We start from the raw sequence: 19,462 nt of genomic DNA, 5'->3' as shown, positions 1-19,462 counted from the left end.
TCTTTTAATCCACGGCCGGGCCGATGATATAAGGAGAATAGCATATTAAATTGATCCAAATTTAATATTTCATCAATTTACTAACCAAATTATTGGGCAAATTAAACAAAACTTTGATTTTTTCCGTTTCTATTCCACTTCCACGATCAAAACAAACCCACGCGACACACGCCCCCTAGCGCCACCGTAAAAACTGTTTTCACAACCGAAAAAGATTTACTCGCAAGTGAAAAAGTTTTCCCAAACGTAAATTTTTAGCTCCTCCCACCGAAAATATTTTTCCTGACCGAAAATTCTAGCTCCACCCAACGAAAAAAGTTTTATCGCAACCGAAAATTCTCGCGACCGTAAAAAAATCATGATAAGCTCCCAGACAAGCACACGAGAGGAAAAGTGAGTTGGTGTTTTTTTTTTTAATTCAGTCAGTTGACCGTCGGCACGCGGAGAAAACGCACCGGTGTCAAATAATTCGTTAACTCTGCTCGGTGGCCGCGGAATTTCAACGCCCGTTGCTCTCGATGCTTTTTCGACGGCGCCGCGGCAGCGATCCTTCGACAAGGGAAGCGGCGGACCTTTCGCATCTCATCACCAGCACCGATTCGGCCCTCTTGGGCTCCAGGGACAATGGTACGTTTATTGCAACAACACACACACACCTTTTTGTATGTGTGCAAAACGAGACGCAAACGATCTCGCGGTGGTGCTCGTTTTATGGAGTGCGTGGTTTGACGCGTTTATTTTTATGTGTCGCTGCCTTTTCCAGCTTTCAAAAGCCAGACGCTTTTGTATTATTGTTTCTACCGCGTTCGTTTACCAGATTTCTCGACCTTAACTTTACTACATCGCGATAAGCGAAAGCGCCGCGTTTGTTTACTCTTTATAAGCAATTAAAATACACTTTGCGTCAATTACTATTGATTTGTTATTTGATTATTGATATTCTATTTTTTCTAGACTCGCCAGACTATGTATATTATCTTTATTTGATGGTTTTTAAATATCTCTGTGTTGAATTGTTAAATTTTATTAGAGTTATTAATTTTTAACTTTTTAAATTTAATTTACCTTCTATGACTGTTTTTCTAAATAATTTAAATTTTAAAGAAAATAAAAATTTGATCAAAATTATTTTGTCTATGAAATTCAGTATAATTTTTTTTTTAATCTTACGGCTAATTTGTTCAGATAAAAAAAAAGTAATTAGATTTTTTTTGTCAGGAGTTCTTTAACTTAATATTAATTGTAAAGTTTACTATGGATATCTATTTTACTGAAAACCTAAACTATAAAAATAAAATAATCAGTTTGTCGCTTTTCTCTCCTTTTTTTATTTGACAATTAAACAAATAAACGTTTTCTTTTAGATTTTTTCCCCTGTGTAATTTAAACAATATTTTAATTGACTTTATCTTTTGGTTAAGTAAGTTGCTAAATTTTGCAAAATTATTGCAGTATCGTGCTAATTCAACGATCAATTAAGCATGAATCAATATTTTTCATTGTATTTGAATGGAGAATGTATAATAAATATTGACTTTCTAAATTTAAATTAGTTTTAAATAATTTAATAATTATGCTTTTTTTCATAAAACGCGGCAAGTTCATGATCTTGAATTATAATTCCATAAAAATAATTTATTATGCGTTTTTACTTTTTTTAAATAATTACTTGCCGCTGAATGCATGGTAAAAAAAAACACAATTTTTCAGAGCACTTTTTTTTTACATAATTTGTAACTTTTACTTCATTTTATCAAAAATAAACCCACATACACCATAATTAGACAAAAAATTCTGCGTGATAATTTCCCGTCCGCCCTTTGCTGATGCTAATGAGCACCCTGGGGACGAACAATAATGACCTCGTCTCTCTTAACTTTCGCGCATTTTTTTTCCGAAAAGCGAAATGGTCACGTTTCCACGCGCGCTCTCGGCGGGCCGGCGAACTCGCCCCTCGCGTGATCGCCGCAAGGGTGGTTTTGTGCGGCGCTCGGTGGTGCGGTGTGTTATTTTGGTGCGCATGACAAGGGGCATTTTTACGTCACGTTTCACTCGCTGGTCGATCTAGCAGCAGGCCCGGCAATGAGGGTTGGAGAGTCAGAGAGGCATGGGCGTTCTCAAGCACAGGGACATGCAGTCCTCGTCCCTGAGCAAGTCCTCGGCCCAGGGTCCGTCCTTCCACCCTGAAACTTCCCCCGGCTGACCCTTTTTAATTTTTGCCCTTGTTTTTTTCCAGCCGCGTTCCAGCAGGTGCGCGAAAGTCTGAACGATCTCGACGAGATCGCCGAGGCCAAGGACACTGACCTCATCTTCCTGAGGGGGTTGATGGACAGTCCGGTTGTCTGCACGCTTGTCAAGGTGAGCAGACTATCTTTGTGTGTTTTGGCGCCGCCACACCATGGCAACGACACCGCGTGCGCTTGATTAATTTGTATGCGTTCCCCGTTTTATTCTCTCTGTATGGAAATTTGCGTCGGCTGGATCGACAAAGCCGTGGGTAAAAATTGTGCCGGCTTGTGCGGAATGTTTGTTTGTCAAGGCGGAGGATGAGACGAAAGAAGGACACGCGCGGATGTGACAAATGATAATCAGGAAGGAGCAAATGTTTGGATTTTAAATTTTAAAGAGCAAACTGCGACGCTGGCCTCATTATAAACAAAACTCCCTAGAGTCTCTAGAGAATACATTAATATTTCAACTTAAACTACGCGTAGTTCCACAAAAATTAAATTTAATAGTTTTTGCTAATTTGTTGTTTCCCATAAAATTTTAGCGTTTTGTTTAAAATCCAATAATTTGCTTAGAATCTGTAATTCTGAACAGCTTGTTATCGTCAAATTTTTGTTATGGCATAAAATTCTGATCACAAAGTTGTAATTCCTCATGCATAGTTTCAGTAAAAAGCGTTCATAAAATATTAACAAATATCCACAAATTATATTCATGGCTTCCATTTTTTCTATTTTCTCTAGCTTTTTATTAATTTATTTTAAATAATTAAATTAAAGTATGTAAAATATTCAGCCTTCGGACACAATTTTTATCTATTCTCCATTCCATAAAAATCTTTATTGAAAATAGAAAAATTAAAGGCATGCTAAAAAAAATGTAAATAATCCAGATCTCCTTATTGTTTTTGCCATTTTTTTTTCTATCGAACATATTCCTTTTTTTTTATTAATTTTTAATAAATCATCGTTTTCAAAATAAATTGAAATCTCTTTATAAAGAACCCTTTTCTTGTTGAAGATAAACTGAAAGTGAAGAGGAAGTTTTCATTTTTTAAATTGCTAGACGGCTTAAAATTTTTGGCTTAGGTTGCTCAATTAAGGAAGTTCAATGTCGGGTCAAATATTTTCATTGATCTTGCAACTTGCAAGCTGAGCATAATATTATTCAGCTTGTTTTGCTGATGATGCTGCGCGCCTCACCACGGGCAGTACTAAATTAGTAGCAATGAAGCTCTTACGAGCGCATGACATCATTTAATTTATCACTTTTTGGATCGTATTAAATTTAAAGCTCCTGTTTAAATTTAATATCAAGATATCAGCAGTATTACAGTTTAGATTAAATATCATAGCAGGAAGTTATATTATTTACGAGCATTTCATAATTAAATTTAATACAATGAGGCCTATTATTAAGGTAGTTTAATGGAAACGGCACCTGTTTCGCAACAGCAGGGAACTGCTTAGCGTTTTCTCGTTAGCGCCGTGCGAAATTTTGAGTCCTTGTGGTAACAAATAATGTGAAACAAAATCCCCCTCGGAACACAATGCCAGGTTCGGGCAACAGGTCGCTCTCAATCCTTTCTTCTCACCTCCCTCCACTTGCCGACCCTGGTGACGTCACTCCGCAGGTGACGTCGACTTTCAGTTATTAGCGCAGGGAGTGGCTCTCGGCGCTTGGTCTGATAGAGGCGTCTGCTCTCTCATTTTTATTTTGCTGCCGACGCTTCATTATAGATATTTGTTGTTGTTGCTCAGACGCAGGACAAACTCGAGTCGCCCATCGAAGCCCCGAAGCCCGTGCTGCCCAACAGCTCGCGTCTCATCCACGACCTGACGCGCCGCTGCGACCCTAGCCAAGAGGCGCTCGAACTCCGCAGGATCATCTCCAAGCCGCACTTCCAGGCGTTGATCGAGACGCACGACGAGGTCGCCAACCTCAAGGATCTGCCCAGGTCGAATTCCTCCGCGTCAGAGTCTCCTTCCGAGGACGCCATGATCGAGGAGTCCATTCCCTTGGACGCCGTCCGCATGGTCGGACTCCGAAAAAGCGCCAACGAGCCTTTGGTAAGTTTCTCTTTCAGGAATGTTTATGTTTTCTTAATTTTTTATTCTATTCAAATTTTAATTTAATAATAATATTAAATATATAGAAAATCTGCTTTTTGTTTGCATTTTTTGTTATTATAAAAAAAAATTATTTGATATGTATTTAGAAATACACAGCAGTTGCATCAAGGTGTCGCTACAGGTGTATAGCGGTTTTGAAGCACCTGTTATGTTTCATTATTTAATTAACACTTTTTAAAAACTTTGCTTCTATTTTCTCTAAAACATTAATTATTATATAATATTTTATTTTATATTGCACAAGACTTTTTTAAAGTGTGGCCTTAAATTTGTTTTAATAACAATTATTTTTATTTAATAATATAATTTAATTCATTCTATTTCTTTCTGGTAATTGCAGAATAGGCATCTGGATTATTTCAGGCCAATTTTTCTAACCCCTTTTTGCACTTTTGCTGTTTTTTCTTTAAGAGAAGCTATCCAGGCGCCAGTTGCTGACATTAGAAAGAAAGAAATCTAAATATACAGCGGCTGGTGAGAAAGATGTGGCCATTTGGTCTGGTAGAGGCTCTTTATATATTGCGCTTTGCGTTGATAAAATTCAGTGCTTGGTGCACCAATAAGCCATGAGTGTCTATACACATTCAAAGCGTCGGAATAGGACGACTAGAAATTTCTTTGCTGTTAAGTTTTCGTCACTCTCTTTAAAACCCTTGAAATTATTGTAACCAAGGACCCTTATGGACTTTGAAAGCATCTGTTAACGCCGTTAATAAAGTAGATGAGTTGCGAATGCGAAGGGTCTGAAAATAGATGGATGACTGATGAAGATTGATTGGTTATCTATGAATAGAATTTATTATTTTAAATGGAAACTAAAAATATTAATGCTATCAAGGAAGAGGAAATAATTAAAAAAAAGAAAAGTAAGCAAATAAGTCATTTTATTATTTAAATAAAATTATCGAATACATTTAAGTGTTTAAAAAAAAATTAAAATTTTAAGAGACCAGAAATTAATTATTTTAAAATAAAAAATTAAAACATAAATAATTTTATTTATTTCAATTTTATATCTAATAATGATTAAATTTATTTTACATTTGCTAAGATTAATATCAACATTTGTATATTAAAATGAAGTTTATTTCTTTGTTTGCCTCAGGGTCTGACGATCCAAACAGATGCCAACGGCAATCTAGTGATCGCTCGCATCCTAGCTGGAGGGATGATCGATCGGCAGGGTCTGTTGCACGCCGGTGACATCATCAGGGAGGTGAACGGCGTTGGAGTTCGCTCCCCCGAGGAATTGCAAGCAGAGATCGCAAGGGCGCGCGAGTCAGTGACCCTGAAGGTAGTGCCCAGCGTGGACCCCGAGGTGTCAGCGAAAGGCCAGGTAAAGAAGGCGCCGTCCGCGTCGCTCACCCTTCACGATGGCACCACCACCCTGGTGAGTTCACCCTCAGAGCCAAGTTTCTTTTCCTGGCAACAGCAGTGGCTATGGTGGCTTCTCTTCTACTTGACCTTTTTGAAAGTTTTAGGCAGAGAGAGTGGTGTGCACTTGCACAAACACGTTTTACAACACGTTTTTCTAAAAATGGTCCTTAAAATATCCTGAAATTTCCCGTTTGAAACTAATTCCTTATTTTGTGGCTTTCTCGTTTAAATTAAAATTTAAGGATTTTAAATCATCCTCATAATAATATCATGGAAATCATACTACATTTGTTTCCTAATTAACCACACGCACTTTCGTGATCAACGTAGACCATCCTCATTATCTGATAACATATATTGCACAATCAAGTGAGTAAAATTTGCAAGAAAAGAGACTCTTCTCTGACACATAGAACTTTGGCCTCTTGAGCTGTTTCATAAAATTGCATGGGTGGTGGCTGCTTTTTCGCTTGAGGTAAAAAACCAGAGCAAGTCTTGCGAAAGGCTTTCTGCTCTTCATTTTTAACATTCTCCTTTGTATTCAAGTGTTACATGAGGGCCCTCTTCGACTACGACCCCAAAGAAGACACCCTGTTGCCTTGCTCTGATATTGGCCTTGAATTTCAACACGGCGACATACTCCAGGTGAGAATCACTCTTTGCCTCTTTTGCTTTCAAGCTGAATTTTTAAATTTGTGCAGATTTTGAACCAAAATGACCCCAACTGGTGGCAGGCGAAAAAGGTCGGCAGCAGCGGACACGCAGGTCTGATCCCCTCTCAGGAACTGGAAGAGCGGCGCAAAGCTTTTGTCGACCCCGACAAGGACTATTGTCACACGATAGGCATTTGCGGAACCAGAGTAAGTGAAAAGAAGTACTTCTCATTTTTCCACGTTATTCTAATTTCAAGAAAGTTGCATGCATTGTATGTTTTCTTTGCAAAAACTGTATATCCCTCAGATCATAAAAGTTTTACCCTCTGCAAACACTGCACTTTTTTTACTGTTCCTGCGATGTCTATTTAAACGTCTTTGTTATTCTAAAGATCTCTAAGAAGAAGAAGACTTTGATGTACCAGTCAAAGCAAAACGCCGACTTTGACAAGGCGGAGCTGTCCATGTACGAGGAAGTGACACGAATGCCTCCCTTTCGTAGGAAAACTCTTGCGCTGGTCGGCTGTCACGGGGTTGGTAGGCGCACCCTCAAAAATAGACTTATCAACTCTGACCCAGAAAAATTTGCTGCCGTCATACCTTGTAAGTATGCAAGTTAAATTGGAAAATAATGTTACCAAAAATTAAGTAATATGAGCCAATTTAATTAAAAATTTGCTTTACGACTACTCTTTACCCAAGTTCTACTCAAGAAAATTTAACTTCTTCCGTTGTTTGGAATGCCAAGTAATCCAGTTTGCTGTTGACATAAACAGGCCAGATTAATAGTGGTCGAGTACCCATTGAATGGCTGGTGAGAAAATCTTTGTTGGCAAAGAAGCCATTCTTGCGCCATGTAAAAGGCAGGCCTTCTAAAAATACCTATTATTGTTAGCCGGATTGTTTTGCAAGCGAGAATGAAGGAACTGAAAACAAACACTGAGGCTAACAGCCTAGCTTGTGCATTGGCTCACTGGCTTTACCTTGTAATTCCAGTATTTGGATCTTTTTTATCTCAATCAAAACTTTCAGACACGTCAAGGCCTCAGAGAGACGAGCTTGAGGAAAACGGCAAGAGCTATTGGTTCCAGGACAGAGCGTCCTTTGAAAAGGAGGTCAGGGAGCACCAATTCTTGGAGTACGGAGAGCACAACGGCCACCTGTATGGCACCAAACTGGAGTCGATTCGATCGGTTATCCGCTCTGGCAAGATGTGTGTTCTTGACTGCAGCCCAGCAGCTTTAAAAATTTTGCACAACTCACAAGAGTTCATGCCTTATGTAGTATTCATCGCAAGCCCTGGCATGGAGGAGCTCAGAAACATCCATGAATATGGTGCTAATCCTTACGCAAGCAGAAATTTGGCCGTGAGTATTTTCATTTTAAAAACCATTTTGGCTCTAAAAACTATGATTTGACAGTTTGAGCGCGCCAGCTCTATTCGGTACAGCTCGCGGAGAGCAAGGACCTTGGAATCTTTGGCATCCCTTTATGAGGTAAAATTTCATCAGAGTTTTACAATAAGTTAAAAATGTCAATAATTATCAATTCTTCAGGAGGAAGATTTGAAGAGAACTTTGGAGGAGAGCTCGTTCTTACAGCGAAATTACGAGAAGTACATTGACCAAGTAATCATCAACGAAGATTTTGACGTAACCTTCCGAAAGGTTGCTGAACTCTTGGACAACATGACCACTGAGCATCAGTGGGTGCCCGTTTCCTGGGTCTATTAATCAAATACTGCCAAAGGTTATTACTTTGTCCCCCCAATAATGATATTACATCTCCTGCCACACAAAGCGTGCGACACATACTCCCATGAAATCTAAAATGGAATGGCTTCTAAAATGAATTGAAAAGCTTTATATTTAATAAGAATCTCAAGGGAAATATTCATAGAATCTGATAAAGTGCTGGGTCATGCATATCTTTTTTGAAAATCCTTGTAAATTTGCGATTTTGTGAAAATTGAATGTAACATTCCACTCAGAACCCTGCTATTCCATGGGATATGTAGCATACCCAACCAGTATACTATCAACCAAAACAATCATTCAATTTTTATGCTCATTGTATTATTCTGGCACCGATTCAAAATAATTATATCTGAAGTTTGTCATTACCTCTTCGATTGAATATTGAGTACTGAAAATTAATATTAAAAAAGCATCTTGGTGCTGATGTGGCGTGGATTATGACTTTTCGGAATGTTTGAAAGTACCACGCAGAAAGATGAAAGAATGAAAACGAAAGAGCTTGGCATGTCTGTGTTAAATTTCTCTCACTGACTTCGACATTTGATGAAAAATAAAATCATTCCTATATCATATATTTCTCATTACTTAACGAATTGAAACTAATCATTCACAATAAGCGTGAAGGAAAAGCCGTCCAAGTGTAAGCATTGATATTTTAAATGAAGATTAATAATTTTGCTGAATTTTATTTGTGTAAGACTTTCGAAATATTGTTTTAAGAAATAATTTTTAAATTTAAAGCTAGTGCTATTTGAGCGCAAGTGTTGAAATTTTAAGTTTGTAAAGCGTCTGAATAAGTGCAAAAAGCACTGAGGTTGTTTGTCTATTTAGTTGGATTGAAATTTGAATTAAACCATTTATGTTGCATTATTAAAAAAATTGTGTTATTTTAAATCACCTGAGCTTTGTTTAAAGATAACAATCAGTCTGAAGAGAGCAGGCTGCCATCCTTAAGGGCCTTTTCCTTGGGCTCCAATCCCAAAATGATCAATGCAGCCAGGGCTGCTCCTTGTTCTGCGAAGCGCTTGTTCTTCTCCCTGTAATATTTGTTCATTAAAAATTCTGCTGAAGTAATATCCACAGTAAGCCTTTTACCAATAAGATGAGGAATATTTAACATTATCAACCTCTATCACAGAACAAAAAAGTTTCTCCACCTGAGTGGTGGTGTAAACAGGTTGCTTAAAATTGTTCTGTCGAGACCACATTAAGAGGCGAGTTTTGGGCAATTCTGCATCCCTGTTAACATAAATTCCTCGTTGGAAAACAACGGGCAAAGCAGTGACCTATAAAATTTCAAATAATCAATTAAACTTATGCATATAGTTTTAAAATATATTTTCTCCTTACATCACTACTGACAACTTCAATGTGCTCATGCTTTCTCCTCTTGGCCATTCTCTCGCCTTCGATGGTCTCAGGTTTTTCCTCACCGACACCATTACATGCATTTCGACGCTCCTCTTGCATTTTGCTGCAGAAATCGCCTAAACCCCACAGAGAGCTGCAATTCATTTAATTAATTATGTTTGCTTTTCCCTTGAATGATTTACACACCAAATGCCCTGGACACTCTGAGCAGCTAAAAAAAGCTTCCCTCTCGGAGATTCTTGCAGTTCCCGTAACATTGACTGCACACAGTACTTGGTGTTTCCCACGCTGCTGTCATATTGGACGGCTAGTTTGAGGTACTCGACGATGACCTCGTCCAAAGGCAGTGCACCTTCCTTTCGGAATATAGACACATTCCAGAGTGCCACCCTGGCCAACATTACGCTGTTGACACCGCAAGCGACACGAAATTTGTCAATGTCTTCGTGTGTTTCAATTTCTTTTGATCCACCACTGGCAGGAAAAAATAATAAATTCTGAAAAATTAGTTGAATATTACAGAAAATACTTTGCGATAACAGGTACGTCAAGTTCTTTGGCCAGAGCTGCAATTGCTTCATTATTGTTAGCATGTCTTGGCCTTTGCTCCTTTGTGCGACCGTGAACTCCGATGGCTGCAACTCCGCAAGCCTGAAGCATTTTACAAAATGCCAATGTGTCCTCAGGTTTAGGGAGAAGCCTGATTTTAGCCGTGATGGGTAACGTGCACCCTTTTACAAGAGTGGTGATGATGTTCTTGACCTTCTCTGGTTGTGTCAACAGGGCTGCTCCCATTCCGCCTTTGAGGGAAAATTCCTTTGGACAGCCCATGTTTATATCGATTGCGGCAACGTCATTTTCTCTGTTAACAGATTCAAAATTTAAATATTAGGGTTTTCTTCTATCCAAAGAATAATGTTACAATTTCTTGGCCACTTGCAGGGCTCTGTCTGCATTGCAAGTTCCTAGCTGGAGAACCACCCTGCTTTTTTCACTGTCACACGTCCTGAAGACTACAGATCCGTCAGATTCGTCAATAAAGTCAACAGTTCCAAGTAAAGCTATTAAAATTTGAGAAAAGTTATTGGTACGACAAAAACTAAAGTGATAAAAAAAATATATGTATTGTACCATTTTCTCTTCGAACGGAACGCAGTAATTTCCAGTCAATCAATTCTTCGCAATAAACGAGATCCGCACCATACCGAAGGGCTAAAAGTCTTAGCGGCAAAGTGCCTGCCTTGACCATAGGCGCCAAAATATTTTTGTTCCTGTAATCAATTCGCGGTTTTGACATTTTTTTACCTAAATTATTTATATACTGCACTCCTCGACAAGGTAAATAAACCAGCATGGCATGGACCAAAAAGTGGGCGTGCAGCGGTTTTTAGAATTTGTTTGTCGCTGAAAATTGATGGCGCTCTGGCGCTGCAGTCGTCATAAACACGAATCGGTGATTTGGGTTCGGCTTTTACACGACACGTGTTTTAAAAGCTGGAAAAGTGACCAAATATTTACGCCTAACCTTATTAAACTAGGCCAATTTTTATTCAAATTGAGAAATGAGTTCCAAGATGAGTGGCTTACGGGGTGCAAGACGAGGAGTGGTGCCGGACGACTGCCCGATCAATGTCGTGCAGATCAGCGGCTTGGTACGCAATTATTTTCCAATATTTTCCATCTAATTGTTAAAAATACATTAAATTTTCCCTAATGCGACTCGTAAAATTATAGCCTATGATGAAAATGATCAAACACTGCCACGAGGAAGGGTCTGGCGCCGTCGATGTGGCTCAGGGCGCCCTTCTTGGGCTGGTCGTCGACAAGCGTTTGGAGATCACAAATTGCTTTCCTTTCCCTAAGCAAGATGACGCAGCCGATGAAGGTGCTTGACTTATTTCACAATGTTTATTAAATTCAGGATTATGATTTTAATTTTTCTATTAATATTCAGGTCTAGATGACCAGTATCAGCTGGCAATGATGAGAAAGTTGAGGAGAGTGAATGTCGACCACTTGCACGTTGGATGGTACCAGAGTGCTGATGTTGGCAATTTCATCAGCCTTCCCTTGCTGGAGTCTCAGTATCATTATCAGAATTCCATCGATGAGTCTGTGGTCTTAATTTATGGTAAAACTAGCTCTGCATGAAGGGAAATATTTATGAAATGTAATTCAACTTCAGACACACAAAAGACTGCCCGAGGTTTCCTTTCCGTGAAGGCCTACCGACTCACCCCTCAAGCCATAGCCATGTACAAGGAAGAAGGCTTCACTCCTGACGCCCTAAGGAATTTGAAAGTTGGCTACGAATCCTTGTTTATCGAGGTGCCTGTCATCATGAAGAACTCGACGTTGTCCAACATTCTTCTTAACCAACTGTCCGATATGGTGCCTGAGGAGGATGGACTTGGTTTCCTCGATCTTGGAACCTCGTAAGTTTATATTATTATATGGTTGTTGCAAAATTAAGTTATGAATTTTTAGTTCTGTTTTGGAGAGCCACATGAGGAGTATGATGGAGCGAGTGGATGAATTGAACCAGGAAGCCATCAAGTTCAACCGATACCAGCAGCAGGTGCTCCGCCAGCAGCAAGACAAATATAGATATATGCAGAAAAGGGTAATTTTTTATCAGTTCCTGATGTAATACTTAAATTGTTTGTATTTTGATTCAGGCGCAAGAAAATGCAGCCAGGCAAGCTAAGGATGAGCCTCCTCTGCCGGACGAGGACATCAACAAGCTCTTCCGTCCGATTCCAACTCCGCACAGGCTGAACCCTATGATTGTTGCTGGACAGGTCAACGCCTACAGCTCCCATGTGGCCCAGTTCTGTTCTCAAGCTATGGCTAAGTTGTTTGTCACACAGTCTCTGCAGAAGGCTAAGGAAGTCACTGGAACCTCCAAATCTGCACAGTAAAGGTATAATAGCAACTCAAAATTGAAATTTGTATTGCTTTAAATATAATTCGGTATTAATAATGAAATTTTGATTTGTAATTGTATGTTATTGACCAGAAGCAAATGAATTTAGAAGCATCAGTTTTTTTTACAAAACGGTGTGTAGTTTATTCCAATCGTGATTATAATAATACATCAACTTTTCACACAAGGTCCCAATGCAAGTTTTGCAATTCACAAAACGTAAAACAAGTTAATTACAATTTTTTTCACAGGCTCATTCAACTAGCATTTTTCAATCAATTCACAATTTTCAATCCAATCAACAAGGGGTAATTTTAAATTGCACATTTTCGGCCTTCCTGCTATCAACTTCTATGTCGATACAGAACTTAATATATAGACACATGTATATAGTTTAACCACAATTCTAAAAATAAGCACAAAAACCAACATCATTCAACGTAGATAAAACTTAAAAGTGAGATTAGTTACAAGTAAATGCAAACAGAGCAATTCAAGCTGGGGTGTAAATTGCCAGGAATAAATTCAGCATCAAATTAACAAAAGATGACTAGTAAAAAATGATAGTTGCTAGAAGTTTTAATTTTTGAATCCTGAGTTTGCATACTGGCAACAACAAATTCTAAAAAAAGAACACAGCCTGTACAGTTCAAACATAATTTTTGTAAAGTCCTGATTGTTAAATATTGTAAAATATAAGCACACTAATCAGTTCAAAATGGAATGCAAACTTTTTGAAATGATATTTCCGACTAGAGGATGATAAGAAAGAAAACTTTGAAGAATCACTAGCTAAACATTAGCTATGGCACGAATATTTTCACGGGGCTTCTGACTAGATAGTTCAGCCTCCTATAAATAACTCATTAATTAGACACAATTTATCAATTTTGCATTTGCTCCTCCTCTTATCAGTTCATTTTCTCAGAATTTTCTATTCGAAACACTGATTTCCATCTGCGAGGAAGATCAATTTTGAGCTTTCAATTTTGTATCAATTTTTCAATTTCTCGCTTTACTTTCCGAAAAATCAGTATTTCTTTTTTTACTTAAGTCTTGTAGTTTCTGCCCAGTCTAGGATTGGTGCAGAGGGTGTTCATCAAATTTCCATTGATTTTGACTACGACTCGTGTTTTAACCTCTGTAACAAGAGGGAGAGCCGTGCCAACTTGAGATCAGTTTGAAAGCTTATTACGAAAAGTTGGACCAAAAAACACAAACGAAATTATCTCTCATTGACGAGAGTGCGAGTGCCTAATCTTTGAGTTCAGCAGCGATTGGAGGGTGTGAGTCGGGGGCTGGACTCGTGGTGCCACTTGCGGGAGAAGGACTCAGTCATTTTATGGTGCACTGACATGTTCAGCGTCTCGGCCAGATACCCTTTCAGAGAGGAGGGCAGCGTCAGCTGCTCGAGGGGTTCGCCGAATGCAGCTGCCGTGTTATTTATCGCCTTATCGTCCTGCTCGGGAAACTCTGGCGTGCAGTTTATCGAGTCCAGGATCTTTGTCACAATCACAGCTCTGCACCGATCCTATTAACAAAATTCCAAAATTAATCAGTAGCGATATAATTGCTGTTTTTAATTTTTTTGCTATTTAATACCTGCAAACTAACAAAATCTCTCTTCATTATCGAGAGCGTCATTTCGGTCTTGGCCGCAGTGGAGCACACGATGGGGAACAGGGGCTCTGCCACCTTGTCGAGCCCCTGAAACGCCACCCCCAAGTACCGTCCGTCCTTGTAGTAGCTCAGGGTGCCCGCGACGCCATCAAACAAAATTCCCACGGTTGTCGGTTCGTTTTCTCTGAACGGCTTTGTGTACGGGGACCATCGACCTCCGTGCCACAAGAGGCCTTTGTGGCTCAACCCCCACCCTTGCTCGTCCTCCCCTGCAATTAATTACATCAAAATATAAAATACATTAACTTCATTATTATTTTTTAGCAAAATAAAAAAGTAGAAAAAATTAAATCCAATTTTAATGAAATCTTTTTATTTTGTCTTGATGGTTTAATTTTGTTTTTTTACTTACCAAGAAGGTTGATGAATCGGTCGGCGTGCAATCTGGCTCTGGCCGTGCCAATTCCAACCATCATGCTAGTGCCGAAAATCCTGTGTGAAAGCCGAACCTCCCAATAGTAGCGCCCGTTGTTAAGAACTCGACAGCCGCGCACCCCCGCCGTTCCGCTGCTCCAGTTGGGGTGGAACAGCACCACTCGGTTGCCTGGCCCGTGGAGCCGGATCTTCAAAAAATATAATTAAATCAATCTAGTTGATTAGAATTTGAGTAAATCACCTCGTGGCTAGCGTCTTGCTTGTTCCACGTCCAGTGATCTTCGCAACCGTGACTCATAGGAGCCTGTGATGGGTCCAGCAAAGGGCCCACCATCTCCTCCATCGTCTCCTTACTGACCGCTCTGCCCGACAAGCATCACATCTGCAACACAGAGTGATCGTCTTAAATTAATAAAAATCCTCCACGGCTGCAGAGAAAATAATTATAAAGATTGATTTTTTTTATCCGATGCAAAACTTTCCAAGTACAAAGTGATGACAAGACAGGTGCATCTTTCTTTATTTATAAAACATTTAAAAACCTCCCCTGCTCGTCAACACAACCACCCTGGCCCTGGAAAAAATCAGTGGTTTTTGCTAACTTGGTAATTGTAGCTAAATAATGAAAAGTAGAAAAAATTGAGGCTTACCGTCGGCGGTCGCGGTGTCTATCAGGTTGGAAGAGAGACGAGAGTGACTCAATATTTAAAGGGGGAGACTAGCGACCCTTGCCGAGAAGTGACTCACCCCCTTGCTACAGCTGAACAAGTGAACATGAACGCCCCACCCCGAGCGAGTATTGATTTTCTGGCACGCATAATATGCATGAGGCCTATGCTCTCCCGTCCGGCTGCTGCGCTCGACGACTACCCCCTTCGGCTAGCTATAGTAGTGCTGATGAGCACGTTCTTCGAGCAACGCTGTCTCCTACGATCGATAATGTTATGTTATCGCGAATGAAAATACTTTGTATACAAAAAAAAAATTACATATCATGAATATTTCAAACGTTTTCATATTTTAAATATTATAACAAAATAATTCAAATCTTTTTATTCTATTACTTTTTTAGATTTTCTTTCAAAAAAAAAAAAAATAGGAAGAATATTGATTCGGTCAAATATCGTTTGAATCAATTCGGATTTGTAATTTGCAGGGAATTAAATTGATGAAATTCTGCTTTAATTTTAATATTATTATTTTTAAATGCGTTGCTTTAATTCATTTTTTGTTCATAATTATAAAAAATAACTATTAACCCGTCATTTAGATCCTTACAAAAATTTCATAAATAAAAAAGTAGCTAAAGTTTTTCCCGTTTTTCCTATCAAAAAGAATTCACAACTTTTTTTAGCTTCATTAATCATTTATTTATTTACTAAACCTCAATCATCTATTATTGGCTATTTGTAGTGTAATAAACAGGTCATTTTTATCTGTAAAAAAGTTATTTAAAAAAAATTGTGTTAATATGTTAGAGAATATAAGAGATAGAGAGTTGAAAACGCAAAAATTCCTAGCATAATCATGGTTGCAATTAAACGTGGGTTTCGCGCCACTATTTGAAAGGTAAAGCGAATCCTTTTATGAGAAGCTCTTTGACTTGCTCCAAGGAGTTTTGCCCATTTTGCTCTCATTTCACCTGAGCTCCACCACTTCTCGCCGCTGCTCAACTCCGACCAGCAGGAAAATTTCGCAGCTTGATTTTTGCATAGGTTAAAAATGGCCGAACCGGACCTCTACAACATTCTAGGAGTCAAACGAAATGCCGCCGATCCAGAAATCAAGAAGGTGAGCACGAATTCCCGACATTCGGACCTGCACCGAACTTTTCGAGTTCAAATTCTGCTCGTCCTCCGATCTTTGGCACCGCGTGTTGTGATGGCAAACGGAGCGTGCCAATGGAGTTTGTACCTCCACGATGAAGCAAGAAAGTCTAATTAATACGCGTCTTGGTAATTTAGGCCGAAACAATCCGGCTGAATCTATCGGTCACCGGCCGAATTCACTTCTGACATTTTTCTAACTTCGCAACTCTCTTATGTACATAATTGGCACTTTGTGTCTTTTCTCTTTTCCGTTACCTTAGGTAGATGTGTGTCACCTTGTTAACCTTGCTTGCTTGCAATTCTTTCAGGCGTATCGGAAGCTTGCGATGGAATTCCATCCGGACAAGAACCCCGAAGCAGGCGACCGCTTCAAAGAAATTTCGTACGCCTACGAAATCCTGTCGGACCCAAGGAAGCGTGAAGTTTATGACAGACACGGCCTTAAGGGTATCCAAGAAGGGGCCCACGAACACGGGGGCATGGGGGCCGATGACATTTTTTCGCACATCTTTGGAGGAGGAGGTCTCTTCGGCATGCCAGGAATGGGCGGCATGCGAGGCCGTCGCAGGGCCAGAGGCGAGGATACCGTTCACCCCCTGAAGTAGACGTTTCTAAAAAATGAATTCAAATTTTATTTTAACATATTTTGATGGTTTCAGAGTGTCCTTAGAGGATCTTTACAAAGGAAAAACTTCCAAACTGCAGATAAGCAAGAGTGTCATTTGCAAGGCCTGTGATGGGTGAGTAAGGTTTTTTTATCAGGAAAATGACTATGCATAAATATGCCAACTTGTAGAAAGTCTCACCATCATGTAATATACAATAATGCTAGGATAACTATTATAGTTTGGTTGGTATCCATGATTAATGAAAATTGTTCACTGTTGGTTAATATTACAGATTTTAATTAAATTTATAAGTGTTCGCAATTAATAACTAAAATTTTGTGCAAAGATTAAGACTAAAATCAATTTGCCCTGCATTATTTCTAAATTTCAAAGAAAACGGCTCTTAAAATTAATTTCTTGGAAACTGTGATTTTCCCTTATCTTTTTATCTATTTTCTTTTGAATTCAAGATAAAATTTAATTGCAGGAGGGGAGGAAGTGGTGGGGCGCAAACGTGCAGGGGATGCCGTGGATGTGGGCGAAAGGTGACCTTCCGGCAGCTGGGGCCAGGCATGACCCAGCAGATGCAGAGCATATGTACTGATTGCGGTGGTGAAGGAGAAACCATTGCTGAAAAGGATAGGTGTCAGACCTGCCGTGGCAAGAAGGTCATCAACGAGTCCAAGGTATAAAGATAATTTTTTTTTTTAACTTCTGAAATTTACTTGCAAGTTTTGCATTTAACAATTAAATGTTTTTATCCAAGCATAAAGATCCGAGGAAGAAAATTATTATTATTGTTTTTCCTTTCTCAGGTTATTGAGGCCCACGTGGACAAGGGTATGCGCGATGGCCAGAAGATCTACCTGCGCGGGGAGGGTGACCAGCAGCCTGGTGTCGAGCCTGGAGATGTGATCATTGTGCTGCAGATGAAGCCGCACGAGAAATTCCAGCGGACAAACGACGACCTTTTCATGACTCACACAATCACCATCACCGAAGCCCTCTGCGGCTTCATTCTCGTCGTCAAGCATCTTGATGGCAGGGAATTGGTTGTCAGACAACCTGCCGGAGAAGTTGTCAAGCCAGGTGAATTATCCCTCTTAAAGCTTCAAAAACTTGACTAACCTTTTCAACTCTCAGGTGACTTTAAGGGAATTAAGGGTGAAGGAATGCCTCAGTACAGAAACCCGTTTGAAAAAGGAGTCCTCTTCATTAAGTTTGACGTCACATTCCCCAGTAATAATTTTGCTGACGAAGCTAAGCTGAAGGTTGGATTTGTCCGCTTTGGTTAAAAATGTGTTATAAAAAAAATTCGCTCCATTTACAGATGCTTGAAACGTTGTTACCCAACAGACCACCAGAGCCAATTCCCTCTGGGGACGCTGAAGAAGTGGTGCTAACTGACTACGACCCATATGAACGAAGTGAGCGTGGTGGCCGCTCTGAAGCCTATGAAGATGATGACGAAGACGGCCACTCTGGTCCAGGGGGCATACAGTGCGCGCAGCAGTAGCCCTCCAACTTTCTGCCCCCTACTTTATAATTAATTCAAGGACACTTAAACACAATGCTATGTTGTGTGGCTCTCAAGTTATTATAATTACCCAGGCCAGATGTTCATGATTTTTAATTTATTAGTTACTCATGGCCCGTGATTTTGAAATTATTATTTAGTCCTTGTCGGAAATAAAAACCATCACAAGATCGGTTGTGGAAATGAAGAGATCGGGCTTTTCCTCATAGATCGGTTGTTGTGTATTTCCGCATGTGATTCTATCAAGCAGATTTAGGCATTCAGATGTGTGAGAATTGGATTTTGATTATTTTTATAAATGTCGTGGCTGGATTCAAAATTGTTTCCTGTGTTCTTTTGGAGGAATCAAAATTCTGTCTTCATATTAAATAAATAAAAAGAGAAGAAAACTAGATTGGATTACATGTTTCCAATTTACAAAGGCCATTTTAAAATCAAATCGGGAAGTTTTAAATTCTGCATGGTCCACTGGAAATCTAACAAATTTATAACCTCTGGTCTAGAGTCAATCGCAAATCGGAGCTTAGGGAGTTGAATTGATTCATTAATAAGTAAAATGATAAAATTTTGATTTATTCTTCATTTATGGATTATTGGACCAATTTATAATTAAATTATATTACTTTGACAGCTTAATATAATGTATGGTTTTTGCCATTGTTTTATTTTAAAACATTCATAAAAACAAGCATACTGAAATTATTAACATCTTCAGCATTTCGACTTGTGGAATGGCGCTTGAAAAATATCAATTTGTCAAAACTGAAAGATTTTTATTCCAGACCATCAAAAATTTAATACTAGAAAATAAATTTGAAATTTTTTCTAGGATGAGGGAAAAAATCTTTAATAATTGGAGACTTTTAATTCTTTAATTTTACGAAACAATTATTGACAAATATCAAAGACCTTCTTCACAAGTGGAGTGACTATAATTTTGTTGATATCAAGCTGAAGACCGCGATTAAGCATTATTGGAGGCCGTGTG

At 39.1% G+C, this 19,462-nt stretch overlaps 5 protein-coding genes across 10 annotated transcripts; 3 read left to right on the top strand and 2 right to left on the bottom strand.

The window, feature by feature from the left end:
• Window positions 1–194: 194 nt before the first annotated feature.
• LOC132202762 (protein PALS2) lies at window positions 195–9,046 on the top strand. 4 transcript variants are annotated; one of them, XM_059629920.1, is made up of 10 exons: window positions 195–627; window positions 2,237–2,358; window positions 3,990–4,298; window positions 5,467–5,697; window positions 6,285–6,383; window positions 6,440–6,598; window positions 6,784–6,994; window positions 7,424–7,758; window positions 7,813–7,887; window positions 7,948–9,046. In XM_059629920.1, the coding sequence occupies exons 1-10, from the start codon at window positions 519–521 to the stop codon at window positions 8,122–8,124; spliced, it is 1,827 nt and encodes a 608-aa protein (XP_059485903.1). In that variant the 5' UTR covers window positions 195–518; the 3' UTR covers window positions 8,125–9,046. The 4 variants fall into 4 exon arrangements, with proteins under 4 accessions (XP_059485903.1, XP_059485901.1, XP_059485902.1 ...); XM_059629918.1 differs by having other exon boundaries at window positions 198–627; window positions 5,467–5,751; window positions 7,948–9,045; XM_059629919.1 differs by lacking the exon at window positions 195–627 and adding an exon at window positions 2,048–2,168 and having other exon boundaries at window positions 5,467–5,751; window positions 7,948–9,045.
• LOC132202764 (tRNA-dihydrouridine(20) synthase [NAD(P)+]-like) lies at window positions 9,005–10,987 on the bottom strand. 3 transcript variants are annotated; one of them, XM_059629925.1, is made up of 8 exons: window positions 10,842–10,987; window positions 10,651–10,790; window positions 10,442–10,580; window positions 10,049–10,381; window positions 9,706–9,993; window positions 9,499–9,652; window positions 9,244–9,434; window positions 9,005–9,185 (listed from the first exon to the last, which is right to left on the bottom strand). In XM_059629925.1, the coding sequence occupies exons 1-8, from the start codon at window positions 10,871–10,873 to the stop codon at window positions 9,071–9,073; spliced, it is 1,392 nt and encodes a 463-aa protein (XP_059485908.1). In that variant the 5' UTR covers window positions 10,874–10,987; the 3' UTR covers window positions 9,005–9,070. The 3 variants fall into 3 exon arrangements, with proteins under 3 accessions (XP_059485908.1, XP_059485909.1, XP_059485907.1); XM_059629926.1 differs by having other exon boundaries at window positions 10,847–10,898; XM_059629924.1 differs by having other exon boundaries at window positions 9,006–9,185; window positions 10,651–10,895.
• LOC132202768 (eukaryotic translation initiation factor 3 subunit H) lies at window positions 10,937–12,507 on the top strand. Its single transcript, XM_059629932.1, has 6 exons — window positions 10,937–11,171; window positions 11,254–11,404; window positions 11,474–11,650; window positions 11,705–11,954; window positions 12,007–12,142; window positions 12,198–12,507. Exons 1-6 carry the CDS (start codon window positions 11,082–11,084, stop codon window positions 12,438–12,440), a joined length of 1,047 nt encoding a protein of 348 aa, XP_059485915.1. The 5' UTR covers window positions 10,937–11,081; the 3' UTR covers window positions 12,441–12,507.
• Window positions 12,508–13,705: 1,198 nt separating this feature from the next.
• Window positions 13,706–15,414, bottom strand: LOC132202769 (SPRY domain-containing SOCS box protein 3-like). Its single transcript, XM_059629933.1, has 5 exons — window positions 15,151–15,414; window positions 14,742–14,882; window positions 14,478–14,688; window positions 14,048–14,334; window positions 13,706–13,976 (listed from the first exon to the last, which is right to left on the bottom strand). Exons 2-5 carry the CDS (start codon window positions 14,841–14,843, stop codon window positions 13,713–13,715), a joined length of 864 nt encoding a protein of 287 aa, XP_059485916.1. The 5' UTR covers window positions 14,844–14,882; window positions 15,151–15,414; the 3' UTR covers window positions 13,706–13,712.
• A 716-nt stretch (window positions 15,415–16,130) lies between these two features.
• Window positions 16,131–18,868, top strand: LOC132202857 (dnaJ homolog subfamily A member 2-like). Its single transcript, XM_059630127.1, has 7 exons — window positions 16,131–16,291; window positions 16,638–16,930; window positions 16,989–17,069; window positions 17,425–17,623; window positions 17,753–18,026; window positions 18,081–18,208; window positions 18,268–18,868. Exons 1-7 carry the CDS (start codon window positions 16,223–16,225, stop codon window positions 18,451–18,453), a joined length of 1,230 nt encoding a protein of 409 aa, XP_059486110.1. The 5' UTR covers window positions 16,131–16,222; the 3' UTR covers window positions 18,454–18,868.
• Window positions 18,869–19,462: the final 594 nt, after the last annotated feature.

The sequence above is a fragment of the Neocloeon triangulifer genome, unplaced genomic scaffold, assembly GCF_031216515.1.
Source record: "Neocloeon triangulifer isolate White Clay Creek 2 clone unplaced genomic scaffold, ASM3121651v1 ptg000015l, whole genome shotgun sequence".
Lineage (NCBI taxonomy): Eukaryota > Metazoa > Arthropoda > Insecta > Ephemeroptera > Baetidae > Neocloeon > Neocloeon triangulifer.
The sequence above is the reverse complement of the archived record's forward strand: the minus strand, read 5'-3'. Positions and strand labels throughout refer to the sequence as shown.